This window comes from Aedes albopictus, chromosome 2 (genome assembly GCF_035046485.1).
Source record: "Aedes albopictus strain Foshan chromosome 2, AalbF5, whole genome shotgun sequence".
Lineage (NCBI taxonomy): Eukaryota > Metazoa > Arthropoda > Insecta > Diptera > Culicidae > Aedes > Aedes albopictus.
Genome location: NC_085137.1, coordinates 447,819,528 through 447,834,954, shown reverse-complemented (window position 1 = coordinate 447,834,954; position 15,427 = coordinate 447,819,528). Strand labels below are relative to the sequence as shown.

The 15,427-nt window shown below is 37.9% G+C and overlaps 1 protein-coding gene across 3 annotated transcripts in view; it reads right to left on the bottom strand.

Annotated features, from left to right (window-relative positions):
- Nucleotides 1-15,427, bottom strand: part of LOC109419645 (diuretic hormone receptor) — a 234,128-nt gene that overhangs the window by 86,968 nt on the left and 131,733 nt on the right. For all 3 annotated transcript variants that reach the window (XR_009998034.1, XR_009998033.1, XM_062853835.1), the window contains exon 9: nucleotides 8,953-9,080. Coding sequence is in view for 1 of the 3 variants with exons in the window: in XM_062853835.1 (XP_062709819.1) it covers nucleotides 8,953-9,080 (128 nt within the window). In the remaining 2 variants the exon portion in view is untranslated. The remainder of the gene's footprint in view (nucleotides 1-8,952; nucleotides 9,081-15,427) is intronic.

Below are 15,427 nucleotides of genomic sequence, written 5' to 3'. Positions count from 1 at the left end.
GGCCGCCGGTAATATACGTTGTTAATAACGGAGAGTTTTGGGCGTAGCTTAACCTTGGTCCTATGCCGTGCTGATTTTTGGAGCTCAATACTTTGGAGCAGAGGTGATTCAACGCTCAACGCTGTCTTTGTTGCTAAAATTTTAAAGGGAGAAATCGACTCGCCTTCAATCTTAGAGCAAATCAATATGTATGCCCCTGAAAGAAGACTTAGATAACGTGATTTTCTCCAGCTGGGCGTGCGAAATGGGCAGTACGGTGAACATGTGTTCATCTTTCAATCTAGTGTCTGACCTTCTTGATTTTATTATGTCCAGTGAAAGTTTTCGTTTAAATTTGTCTTTTTAAATACTACATTTTATGAAATTTGTGTACATGGTAAAATATTTCATGAGTATTATAGTATCATATAGCTATTCTTTTAGGCCTGTGCTGTGTCAGATGAATGTGAACCATAAATAAATAAGCAATCGTCCCACAAATGCCGGCTAATCGAAGCGCGAGGTCAGCCTCCCTCGATGAGGGTCGATGACATTCGGCTGTGGCCGTCTTCCTTCGTGTACAACCCTATATCTAATCGCTAGATGGTCACTGTGCGTGTATCCCTTGGTGTATCCATCGTCTACCCTCCAGTCAGTAGGTCGGTTCCAGAAGCACGTTCTCCTCTATATGGGACATTTGTGCCATGTAACTAGCTATACCACCACCCAGGCATACCAATTCTCAAGATATCTGGTAGAAATGACGTGTTATAGAGCAGGAAAAGTCATGAGTTGACTGATTGGCACGTGTCAGATGAAAACTTCTATCTGATCATCGCTACACATCGGAGCCCTTCGCGTTTGCCATCCGGAAGCATGTGAAGACCACAACTGCTGAAAAAAAAAGTTCTTCGATCTGTTGAATGATCGGGTTGTACAAACATTCTTCTGCATGCAGTTTCAATAATCCCATCTTTAGCCTTCGTGTAGACGTAGAGTATCGTAATAAATCGTTTTTGTTCATGATGAAATGCCTCTATAGTTGGCCTTCTGGTGCCAGTAGTAAAAAAGTTGACAATATATTGATGAATTGATTGATGAATATTCTTGACGTTACCAATACATGTTTAATTTGTATCTATAAAAATGATATTTCATGTCATGTATATTGGGAACCACCACACAAAACTAAATCGGTCTCATTGTTACGAAAAATAACAAAAATACGAGATTGAAAAATATCTGATAAGCATTGATTCCCTTCCGAAAATTATGAACGCGATAAAGCGCGTGCAGTATCTATCGGTCTTCGCGACAGCCAACAGTCAGTGCAGAATGGCCAGTGCCCAAGCGCTCCGTGCGCTTGACATCCGGACCTGTGTCCAGTGCTGCGCCTGCCTGGAGAAACCGTGTGGAGAGTTGGGCCGAGGATTGGCCGTATCGTGCGGCGTGTGCCTCAACAACAGTCGCAAGTGCTACTGCGGGTGCATCCCCCAGCTGTTCAACTGCTGCCTTAGGCTTTGCGGTTCGGCAGCTGAGGTGGTCATCGTTGTGCTCGGAATTTTGCTGATAGGTGTTATCGCAGTTTGGTTGCTGTATATGAACGTAGTCAGTAGCAGTAGCAAACTGGAAACCGATGTGGATAAGGTGGCAGCTAATGTGACACTGAACTATGGTGACGTAGAATGGATTGATTTGGATGATCGAAATTCGACTTTGAACACGACTAGCGGTGATTATGATGTGGTGTCAAATCAAACTGATTTTGTAGCTGAACAAACTGGAAATTACTCTGATGTGACGTGGTTGATGAATGGAACGGCTTCGTTTAGTGACACTACAAAGCAATATGTGGAGGATAACATTGACCGAATCAAGAAGCACCAAGACACTGTTGAAGCAACTAGTGGACCCTGAAAGGGTTTGGAATTGATAAAACACAACTGGATAATATTACCCATTTGATATGTGATAGTCAACTTAATTGTTTAGGTTTTGAATATATGTATCATATTAGGTGTCATATGATAGAATTAACAGTATTGTATATTATAACAAATAAGCTAAAGTTGAAATAATTTAAAAAAAATATAAGAAATGTTGTAATAAAGTTTTGTTATCTATTTAACGATGTTTGCTGTATATCTTTCCGATTTTACTAGTTTATAATTGCTGTGAATGTACAGGAATCAATAAACGTTGCAGCTAAGCCGGTTGCCTTCCAACAGTTAATTTAAAGAAATTCATATGGACGTAAAATTGCTGTGTAGAACGTAGTACACACGAAAATCCTATAATAAAGTACCTATCTCCACTTTATGCCCACCGCAGTATCTTGAATGGATCATATACAATGTAGTTATTTTTTTGCGGAAATAAAGTCTGAAGTAGGAGAAATCAGCTGAATTATTTGGAAGGCAAGGCAACTAGGAAATTACGGTGGGGTTAAGGTGAAAATCCACAGTTCTCACTTTCCAAACTATGCGTTTTGTATTGCATCTTCGCGGGCACAAATCTGAAAATCTGGCATACACATCGGCCGGAAAATGCAACTCAGTGTTCACTACGAGTAAGCAAACTACGAATTACCTCTCCAGAGCATATCTTTGTATGGATTTTCGGAATTGCACACGAGAATATTCAAGCGGAATGAAAGGCAACCATCTTTGTAGTCCAGCAAGTAGCAACCGTGTCCCTAAATTGGGTAGCGTCATGTAATAGGAGCCCCAGCTGTTCAAGACTCATCTCATAAACATATTATAAGCTTGTAATATTTACAGGAGTAATTAAACCATTTCAAAATTAAAGACATTCTCTATAGAATCCCAAAATGGCCAACTTTTGCAGGAAGTACATCGGGAAGACTTCCTGGAAAAATCTTCGGTTTAAGACACTCCCAGAGGAATGTCGGGAAGATGTTCTACATCAATTTCTGTAAGCACACAGATAAAAATAATGAGATTTACACGTCATGTAAACTTCGGATTCGTCATGTAAACTTAGTGTTATGATGGTTTTCATGATATATCATGTAAATTTTTGTTATATGTCATGTAAACACACAGAGTCATGCTGAATTACATGACATATAATGGAAATTTACATGATATTTTATGGCTTTCACATAACATGTCACGTAAACTTCTGTGATATCCCAGGCTCCAAACATGTGCATTATATGTCACAGAATTTTACAGTCTTATTTCGATCTGTGCATTCTCCGAGCAAAGATTTTTAAAATTACCATAATAAATGCGAGGAAAATTATCAGAACCACTTCTGTAAAAACTTATCATGGAACTTGTTAAGAAGGACTCTTCAAGGTACTTCTGAAAGGTCTTTTGGTGAAGCATGTGGAAGAATTTGCAGAGGAGCTTGTAGAAGCTATCCCGAGCATAAGGGAATAACAACAGCTTAAGGAGCTGTATTATTTGGGAAAAATAACTGAATAATAAAATCTATTATTTTTAAGTTATTACCATAACATATTGTGTTATAAACATGTCTGTCATAAGCGGCAAAATAACAAATTCCATAACAAAAAAATGTTGCAGGCGTCTTCCCTCTTGGACGCAATCGGCCGGCCGTGGACTAACTACCTTGGACGGCCGAGAGGGGAAAGCTCCTTTACGTTTAGGGCCTTCGGCCCGAGCTATTGGTCCTCGTACAAGGACTCACGGTCTTTTACGATTAGGCGCGGGAACCGTTCCCGGTTCCGCGGGCCGAACCGTGTGCTGGACGGAGACCTATTAAAAAGGTCCAACAAAAGAGGTCCTAATGGACGGTACCTTTTAATAAACAATCTTCAAATATAGTGCATGGTATTTAAATTACCTGAGCGGTATCTTCCCCAAAGCACAGCCTAGCTCCTGCTAGGAAAGGGGGGGGGGGGTTAATGGTTCTTAAACCAAGTTTCACCACTGCACTAATTACACATCCACAGCACACGGACGCCTGTTAGCAATAGCTGCCTGTTTTGGGCAATGGCCGTTCAAATTCCAATTTTCCCACATTCCGCCATTCTACCCATTCTTACTAAAGTCATTCGTACAGCCATGTCTTACTATTGGTAGCATACGAATGCGTTTGCAGCGGTACTGGACCCTTTCACTACTGTGGTATATCTGCTGTTTTTACACAAGAAACGTGAAGGGTCCGACACATACAACATATATCAAAACAAAAATCTACAATCTTGTAACCAAACGGTTACAGATAAGTTAACCAATAGTACAACAATAACTAAACTTGTACTTCAATGTTATTTAATTGTAATTTAGTTAATGTATATAAATAGCTTGATTATAACAAAATGAGATTGTCCAACAAAATTTGTTATGGAAAAGCTATGCCGTGATAATTTAATAATAACAAAACAAGATATAAAAACAGGTTATATGATTTCGTAGTTATTAACTTCTCCTCTGCTCGGGATACACATGTCTTTTAGAAATCATTCCCAGAAGAATTATAGGACAAACTCCTGAACGATTTTTTCATCTCTATATTTGTGTTTAATTTATTGCTTTAAAGATTATTTTTTTTTAAATCTATGAAGAACTTCTGAGAGAAATTTCTGCAGAACTTGTAAAAGAAATTTCAGCAAAATTTTGAAAGAGTTTTGAAGCATCGCTGTGGAAAATTATTAAAAGATTACTTGATTACTTTTCCGAGGATCTGGGAGAACCTCATAGCGAACTTCTGAAAGAGCTCAAGAAGGAACTTCTGTTGGATGTCTCGGAACATCTAGAAAATTCCACAGAAGAGCGTATGGAGGATTTTCAGAGGTAGTTTTTAAAAATTGAGGAGCTCCAGGACGAGTTTTAAAGAAATTACTGAATAATGTTGCGGAATTCTTGCTGAAAGACTAATGCTGGAAGACTAATGCTGGAAGACTCTGACTGGAAGATGTTCCAAAAAACTTATAGAAAAGTTCTCAGAAGAACTTTTGGAAGAATTCCCGGAACTTAATCTGGAAGAAATCTTGGAAAAATATCAAGAATTCTTGAAGAAATTTCAGAAAAACTTCCAGCGTACGCACCTTAATGATTTCTCTTAGAAGCAACTCGAAAATTTACTGAGGGAGCTCCAAGAAGACTATTCTGAATAAACCCAGGAAAAGTTTTCAAGTGAACTTTTTGAAGAATTTGCAGAGTAACTTTTTTCTCGAAAGAATTTCTTTAGATTTTTCGGAGGACCTTCCGGAAGATTTGAAAGAATTTTAAGAATTTTCAGAGGAACAGCAGGATTTATTCTCAGCTGTATGAATACTTGTAGGAACATCTGTAAGTACTTTAGGAGGAAATTTTGCGTAATTTTCTGCAAAAATAATCACGAAATTATTTTTCAGACCTTGTTTTAGTCGTCATCGAGAAACTTCTATAAGAAATTTCAAAAGACTTGAAAAAATTTCTAAAAAAAAACTCCTGAATTATTTTTTAGGGAGTTTCTGTAAGAATGTGCAGAATAATGTTTTGGAAAAAATCCTGTAATGGTTTTTGGAAAAAATATAGAAGATATTGCTGGAAGATATCCGGACAAACTTCTGGAAGCAGCTGATGCAACGAATTCTAGAAGAAGTATCGTGGTAGCTGTGCAGAACTAGATGAACTTACGAAAAAAAACATAAGAACTTTTGGCAGAACTGCCAGAGTGGAGGAGCTTCTGAATAAAAAAAAAATCCAGAAAGAAATATTGCACTGTAATTCTATCATATCAAAAACAGAAAAATATCTGAAAGCATTTCCAGGGGACCTTTGGATGAATTCCCACTGGAACTTGTAGAAGGTTTTAGGGGAAAAATAAAAAAAAATCGAAAAGTATTATCTAGAGGTTATTTCTAACAAATCATAAACATTCTCAGAGGAACTTCAGAAAAAAAGCTTGAAGGAACATTTGAATCAGAACATATTATGCAGGGACTACCAGAGCACCTTTTGGAAAAAAATATCTAAAAAAACTCCAAGACGTCATCTGTGAAAAAAGTTTGGAGTGAACTTCAGAAGAAAATCATGAAGAATTTTTCTGAAAAACTTCCCAAGAAATTCGGAAACCATTTTTTGAATTCGTTGATGCCTTTAGAGGTGCTTTCGGAAATTTCTCCAACAGTCACAAGGGAAGTTTCTCAAAATAATTTTTGAAAACTCCTTTAAGAGTTCATTCGGAGATATCTCCGGGATTTTTTTTTTCATTTATGTGTATTTTAACTTTGATGCTAATTCTACACTCCGAATATCTCCGGGAGTACATTGCGGAATTCAACCTTGAGTTGAATTTTAAATTCTTTTTTTTTTAAGAATCACTCCATGAGCTCTTTCGCAATTTTCTGTTTCTACAAGAATTTTCCTAGGACTTTTGATTCTTCTCAGGGAATTCCTTATGGAGTTTTGAATTTAAAGCTATTCTTTCAGAAAATTCCAATTTTTTTTCCGTGTATATTAACTTCCAGGAGTGGAAAATTTTCCTGAGTTTAGTTCGTAATTCCCCCCGCATGATTTATATTGGTAGTTCCTCTAGGAAATCCTTCGAGATTTCCTCCTGGAGTTCTTTTGGGCATGTCCTCGGCAGTTCTCTTAAGATTTGAAACTCGTTTTGCATATTTTTTGCAACAGTTCCTTCAGGATTTTTCCCAGAGGTCCTTACAAAAACGGGATTTTCTTTTGCAACTCACCTGGAGATCCTTTGGGAATTTCTCCTTTTTAGGATTGGCTGGTTCACCTCAGATAAGGTGATCTATTGGAAATTCATCCAAATTTCTCCACACTTCCTTCGGGAATCCCTCTAAGAGCTCTATCGGGATTTCTTTTAGGAGTTCTAAATGGAATTTATCCGGGTGTCCAAAAGAAGTTGCTTTGGAAAATTCCTCGGCAATTTCATTAGGAATTCCACTAAGAATTTCATCGGAAATATCTTCAGGAATTCTTCTGCAAGATGATTCAGGAGTCCTCCAAAAGATCAGACATTTTCCTAAAGGTTCCAATGGAAATTCCCCCAGTGTTTTATAGAAATTAAATCGGGATTTTCTCTAAGTGTTCCATCGGGTATTCCTGCAGGAGTTCTTCAGGAAAAGCCTGAAGGAGGCCTTTGAGAATTTCTCCAGAAGTTTCATTGAAAATTCCTCCGGAAATTCAATCACCATAAACCTAACGAAGAGTTTTTCTGTTTTTTTTTTCAAATTTAGTGTCTTCAGGATTTTCTCCAGGAGAGCCTATAGTTTTTTTTAGCAATTATCTTGAGAATTGCTCCTAGAGTTCCATCACAATTTCCTGGAAAAATATTCCTCTATTTTCTGGAAAAAAAATCCTTCAGGAATACTTTCTGTAATTCTTCCAAAAGTTTCTTTGGGAATCCCTCCAATATTTTGTTCGGAAATTCTTTAAGGAGTTCCAACGGAATTCCCTTCTGCAGAGTTCAATCATGAATTTCTCCGAGAGTACCATGGAGAACTTCTCCAGGAATTTCATCGGCAATATATCCACATGTAGCTTCTGGGATTCCCTTAGGAGTTCTATTTGGAATTGCTTCAGGAACCACTTCGAATATTACCCCAGGAAATGACATTGCTAATCACTCCTGGAGTTCTAAAGGCTATTTATTCAGGGGTTCCGTTGGAAACTCCTTCAGTTTTTTCATCGGAAGTTTTGACAGGTGTCTTTCCGGGAATTTCTTCAAAAAATCCTACAATTAATCTTCCAAGAGTTAGTTCGAAAAATTTGTTCAGGAGCTCTTTTGAAAATTTATCTCATGAATTTCGTCAAGAATCAAGAGTTATTTTCACATTTTATTTCAAAAGTTTCTTTATGAATTTCTTAAGTTTTTTTTTCAAGTGTCTTCTTTAATTCAAATCTGTCCGCCTTCAAAATAAAATTCCTTCTCACGTTTTTTTTTAAATACCTCTAAGGGTTTTTTTGCAAAAACGCCAAACAGTTTCTTCCAGAATTCATTCTTGACTTCCTTTGGTAATTTTTCCAGAATTTTTAGGAATTCTTCCATTTGTTCTATCATGAAATCCCCTCTGTAAATTCCTGAAGGAATTTCCAAGAAGCACTTTGAGGATATTCAGAAAATATCCTTGAGGAAATTAATGAAAAAATCTAAAGTATTTTAATAAATGTTTAAATGCCCAATTTTTTTTAATTCTTCTAGTGCAAGTAGGTTTTATTATTTTACAAGTTACAATTTCTGTACAAAAACACTTCTGCACGCTGTACTGTGCAAGTTCCGCAACAATAAGTTTTACACTGATTTATAAATTGTTCAGGTAAATTAAACTTTTGCATATCACGATGTACTTTGGCCAAATGTTTTTATAACTTTGATGTATCATTTGCAAATACACTGGTGGATTTTGATTGTTGCAGATAAAGGGTTTATGACAATTTCATCTCAACTTTATATTTATTAGCTATTTCGTACTGCTAGGGCTTAACGAATCTACGGAGCATTAAATTTGTCTTCAAAGAATTGCATTGAAAAAGTTACACGTATTGAAAGAATAAAAACTTTGAAGAGAGAAGTAGAGTAGAGTATTGAAAACAACCTGAACAATTCTTATGGAATACACAGAGAAACTTTTCCGATTGAAAAGAAGTGATAATAGCACTTTAATACCAAAGAAATAAAACCAAACACTCAAGAAAAGGTATCTGCCCTACATACAAGAAGCGAAACAGACGGATGTAGCTGAACGACATAAATAAGAAAAACAGCTTCGAGCAACAAAATAAACTGGGTCTGCCACTATTCACCAGCAAGCGGTCAATATTATTGTTGTTGTTGTCCCTATTGTTTGCCCGCTCATCCTTCCATCGATCGTCTCTCAATAATGGGAAAACTCCTTAAGACTTCCACCCACCCACTGCCCACCCTTTCAGAATTGCCCGGTCATCCGAGCGAGCTGCCTGCCAGCCATACCGAACTCGTGTTGACGACGTAACGACGACGGGGTTAATCTGAACGGAAACACTTACTTACCGGCGACTTCGCTGCCGGACTTGACCTATCCGGATGTTGCGCTCGTCTCGCCACCGTTCGAGCCGGTGCCTCAGGGCCAGTCGGACCTCCGAGTTGAGGAAGCAGTAGAATAGGGACACCGAGAAGCCCTGCAACGAGGCAATAAAATGGGAACATGTTTGGGTGATCAGAAATGAGGGGGTTGCGTTCGGAATAATTGCAGGGGTGTATGCTATTGGGAATTGAGAAGATGCGTTGGATTATAACAATGTATATAGGGTCAGTGTACCAGTTATGGCTATAGTACCTCAAATTCGCCATAGTTGATTTTCAACCTATAAAGATACAAATCAACAAGAAAAAAATCGTGAACAACACATCACGATCACAAAAGATGATTGCAATCATTCAAACTTCACAATTTGCTCAAATTATGGTAGAAATAAATCATTTTCCTTAACTTTTCGGCCTCCTTGCACCCTATTTCGCCATAGTGTACCAGTTATGGCAAATCCCATAAGGAATGCATGTAAATAGTGCGAAGTGGAACCCAAATTAACAAATGTGTCCATAACTGGTACAGGGTTCCTATCATTGGCACACGCCGTATTAAATACTAAAAGTAGTTTTGGCTCCGTTTTTATATTTGTCCTGTAAAGTTTGAAAACTAATCAATCATTTGACTTACTGTTTACATTCGTCGGTCTTCTTCTTATTTTTGTAGAAATAGTTTTTCTTAGGTAGTGCGATAACTGGTACAGGCACCCTAGTACTATGGACCAGTGCTGAAAATGTTATTTCGACATATCCGAATTCAACCACATCCAGCTCATTTGGAAGCTTAACCTGAGAATAACTATGATATATGAAAAACTTTTTTTTTTATCTGTATTAACGAGATTTTTAGCCCTAGGCTAGTTCATCTCGGGATCCACATTTTACTTCCCTTCCGAAGGAAGAACCCACATATTGTGAGTATGTCGGGAGTGGGATTCGATCCCAGGTCCTCGGCGTGATAGTCAAGTGTTCTAACCACCACACCAGGTCCGCTCCACTATGAAAAACTTGTGCGGCTAGACCAGTTCTACAAGAAAATCACCGAAAATCGCCTATTTTTTAATACCACCTTAAGAATGTCACGGACTGATATCAATGCCAATTGATATTCACCATGAATATCATATTATAAGACTGAAAAAAAAAATTCGAGAGAAATTAGTTAGAAGCATCCCAGGACGAGGATACTTGGCAAACTTTGAGACTAAAAGTCAGCTTTCTACTAAAAATAATAAAAAAATCGAAGAGTAAGATTTTGGAAAATTTAAATTGTATGGAACTCAACATTTATCCGTGATGAATATTATTCTCAGTGATTCGTTTCTCAAAAGTCCTTCAAATATTTTTAAACACTTTCGAAGACATCATTTCAATCCAACAAGCCGTTGTGGAGTCATAATTTTCTGCAGAAGAAATATTAGGTATTTTGCATATGTTCTTTTTAAAAGTCAGGTGAGAAAAAATGGTTATGTGTTGATGCAAAGGTAAATGATTCACAAAACCCAGCGCATGAACAAAGTCTCATTCAAATTAAAAAAAACCCAAATTAATCCACCTAGTGGTGATAGTGCCTTTCTCGTCGTATATGTTCTCACGACCTTTCCGTCGACGTAAGTCAAAGTGTTCCTGAATCCTGATATTTTTAAGAAAAGTAAGCATTTTATCAAAGCCATCATTGAATTGACTTAAAACTTATTGATGGCACATAGTCCGACGTTATGTTCAACGTATAAGCAGAGCTGAATATTATCAGATTTCTCAGTTGACTACTTGAGCACCTTCACTAACATTGGGGGCTGATCAATATCAACACAATACAAACAAGCTAAGATATAACTTTTTACACAATCACAGATCACTTTGCGGTCCTCGATAAAGTTTTTTCTGCCTAATTCTAGGTTATATTTGATTGACCGTTGAAAACAAGAACGTAGTGAGTATAGTGAGACGTCTGTTTGTATGTGGGTTGAATTTGTCAAGATTTCATTCTCTTACACATATTTATCGCTTGCATTGATTTTATTTATTTTCGTAGTTCCGGCGAAGCACCAAACACTGGTTGTGCAACCCTACCGATAGTCTCTAATGTGGTATGAGCAAATTTTCTAGTTAATCGTTCCTCAGGTTATTAAAAAAGCCGTGATGTGATGTGTCGCATGGTACATTTGGTTACTTTCGATGCGGTACTGGAACAGGTTCCGGAGCACCACCGGGTCTACCAAATATAGGCCGAGACTATTTCATTGCTAACGTTCATTAGGTTACCTAAAAACCAAGATTTGATTTATCTTATGCATGATACAGATCACTTTTACATTTGACCACTTCCAGTGGGACACCCAGACCTGGTTTAGGGACACTACCGGTTATCTAAAATATGGTCTGAAGCTATGTTCTTACGAATCGATTATCGTGTTATCAAAAAAGGGTCTCCAGTTGGCCTAGTGGTTAAGGCTATGGATCGCCAATCCGGAAACGGCGGGTTCGATTCCCGTTCCGGTCGGGAAAATTTTCTGGACTTCCTGGGTATAGTGTATCATTGTACTTGCCTCACAATATACAAATTCATGCAATGGCAGGCAAAGAAACCCCTTCAATTAATAACTGTGGAAGTGCTCTAAAGAACACTAAGCTGAAGAGAGGCAGGCCAAGTTCCAATGCAAACGTCAAGCCATAAAGAAGAAGAAATTATCACAAAAGCCGCTATTTGATGTACTGTCAAACCCCGCGTATTCATCACTCTTTAATACGACACTTTTTAATTTGTACCCCGCTCATTCGACATTTGTCGAACTAAAAAATGATCAAATGTCATAGTATAATACACTGTAAATACGAATGATCCGATATTGTGGTGTTACTCACACCCGCTGCGGCTTCTCGTGCAGCTGCTACTTCTGAAAGTTCAAATTTGGTGCTTTCCGACACCTGATCCTTTTGGTGATCAACCGCAGTGAACCTCGGAAGCCAACAATCGTAAAATGAACAAGCTATCAACTCGTACCACCACAATATCTGTAAGATTTGTGTTCAAAAACAAATCATACAATCTAAACAAAACTAAAATAGGGTTAGTTTTTCGATTTAAAAATTTACGCAGGCAATTTGACAGCAATAATTGTCGAATTTCACATTTTCCCACTTACCGATTGTATCTAGACTAGTATCATGCAAATTGTTAATCAGTTTTCCTAAAAAGTTGCAAATTGATGTAATGCATGTATGGGTTTGGTTCATTTGTGAATTTTGCCAGTTCCGGCGAGGCACTCGAATCTGGTTCCGGTAAACTACCGGTAAATGTGGCCTGAGACTATTTTCTTGTTGATCGTTCTTCGTGTTATCGAAGAAGTCGTTATTTAATGTGCTGTGTGTACGCGTTTGGTTCCGTTCTACATTTGACCACTTCAGTCGGGGCTCCTGGAACCGGTTTCAGCACACTATTGGATTTCCAAAGTATGTTCTATGAATTTTTTTTCTTGTTAATCGTTAATCAGGTTACCTAAGAAGTCATTTAATGTGTCGAATTTATGGGTATGGTTCTCCTTTACATTTGACCACTTCCGATGGGGCAATCGTAATCGGTTGCGGAACACTACCGGTTGTCCCCAATATGGCCGGAAACTTTTTTTGCCAAATCAAAATACCTCAAAATCCGCGATTTGATGTGTCGCTTGCATGGGTTTCGTTCACTTTTATATTTGGCCATTTCCGGCGGGACACCCGGAACCGGTTCCGGATCACTACCGATTCAGATATGTGCTGAAAATATTTCCCTGCTTACTGTTCATCAGGATAACAAAAAAGCCACTATTGGATACGTCGCATAGATGGGCTTGGTTAACTTTTATACTTGGTCACCTCTGGCGGGACATTTGAAACCGATATAGTCTGAGAATGCTTTCCTGCTTACTGTTCATCAGGTTACCGAAAAAGCTGCGGTTTTATATGTCACATGCATGGTATTAGTTCAATTTTATATTGGCCACTTCCAACGAGACACCCGGAATCGGTTCCGAAACACAACCGGTTCAGATATGGTCTGAGAATATTATCCTGCTTACTGTACATCAGGATATCGAAAAAGCCACTATTTGATATGTCGCATGCATTTGTTTGGTTAACTTTTATAATTGGCCACCTCCGGCGGGACATTTAGAACCGGTTCCGGAACACTACCGGTTCCAATATGATCTGAGAAAGTTTTCCTGCTTACTGTTCATCGCGTTATCGAAAAAGCCGCGGTTTGATATGTCGCATGCATGGGTTTAGTTCACTTTTATGTTTGGCCACATCCGGCAGGACACCTGGAACCGGTTCCGTGACACTACCGGTTCAGATATGGTCTGAGACTATTTTTCTGCTTACCATTCATCAAGTTATCGAAAATGCCGTAGTTTGATGTGCCGCATGGATGGGTTTGTAGCGTTTTTATATCTGGCCCCTTCCTGGGGTACCGGTCCGGAACACCTTAATGGACATAACTCCGAAACGGCTGGACCGATCTGAACCATTTTCAATAGGAAACAATGGGACCAGATTCCGCGTCGAATGAACCGCCGGTCATTAAAATCGGTTGAGGTTTACTGCCAAAAAGTGATGTGAGTTTTTTTGTACACACTCACACATACACACGCACACACACACATACACACACACATACATACACACACACAGACATCACCTCAATTCGTCGAGCTGAGTCGATTGGTATATAAGACTTGACCCCTCCGGAGGCTCTATAAAATTTTCGTTTTTGGAGTGAACATATAGCCTTTCGGTACACCTTGGTGCACGAGAAAGGCAAAAACATATCCAGTTAAAAATGTAAGTGTTTTTGGATATAAAATAAAATTTGGCTCAATCTCAGTATTTGATTTAAAGAGATTTGATTTTTCAAAATAGTGAAAATAACGTTGTTTACAGTCAAGCTTTTTTTACGCGGATTTTTAAAATAACGCAGTTTTCATTTACGCGGATTTTTTAATTAACGCGGTTTATGTTTGTGCAAATTTGCAGCACTGAAAATTATTTTCGACATATTATTTTCTATTTCCTTCAAAACAAGATGGGTAATGTTCTGATGTTTTCATGTATGTATGACTTTCCAGTAAACTGAATCCCTTGGGGAAATGGTTATTTTTTGTAGATTTTGATATCAAGTTTACAGCATACTAATCATAATTATTTTTTCAAATTTAGGTCTTTAGTTAAAGTCGATGCCAAACGCCATTTTGGAATCTAAGATGGCAACCATCTACTATGCTTAAAACTATGCAATACGTATTTGGTATTTAGATTTCAGGAATAGAGAAAAAGTATGTACTCTCCGAGTTATCAGAGTCTTAAGATATATGCTATGTAAATAAGTTCAGCGTAATGTCTTTTTGTTTGGGATTTCTGTGATATCAGAGACAAACACACTTAACACTGACAAGTTTTCATACCATATATCTCAGAACCCTAATTTCTTTGAGAGTTGATGTGTTCTGCAAACTTGTTTGGCTGGCCAAGAACCTAAAGATGGTGGGACATTAGATGCAAAATTCCACCAGTAGGGGAGCTAGAAAGAAAACAATTTTTGCCTTTCATATATCTCAGGACTCACTTAGAAAAATGGTTTCTTCAGCAAAGTTGTTTGGTAGGCCAAGGACTTACAGTTGATGGACCATTATATCGAAATTCTGCTACTAGGAGGCACAAGTTATGCATTTGCAAAATCATTCTAATGATAAAAATTTCGCAGAAATTATTCAACCCTGCTGTATATTTTTTTTCCTCTGGACATATTTAAGTCGAGCCAAATTATTTTCAAAGGCTAATATAATAGTCATAAATGTCTATAATTTTATTTCATTCGGTGCACTCAATCCTGAGACATAGCACTTTAGCGAACAATATTCTAATATGAACCATTTTACTGAAAGCGCTCTAACTTCATGTTAAGTTATATTATCGCGCTCAAATATGCACCATTAATAGCTAACTAGTTGAGCAACAAACAGTTAAAATTTGAGAAGTTTGCGTTATCGTTAGCGTTAGCGTAGTTACGGTATACTTCGTAGATTGGATACTAACAACATTCATGTACCTTTTGCTAATCTTGCTCGAATTGCTTTTCGGAACAAGGCCGGGGAGTTAACTTTGCTCCAATCTTATGCAAGAATACCAAAAGCACAAATGTCATTATTCCCGGCCACGCCCATCTTTACCGTAACTTGGGATAGGGGAAGGAAATGTTGATGTAGCACTTATTTAAGAGGCCTCCGACTCAGTGACACTCCTATAAGTACTACGGAGTGGGTGGTTGGGAGAAGTATTATGTAGGTCAAGGATTCGCCTGAAAAGCTGGCGATGGACCCACGGCATTGGTTGTTTATTTGGTTAAAATTTAATCTTTTGAACGCCGGCAATCAAAAGAGATTGTTTTCTATTTATTGTT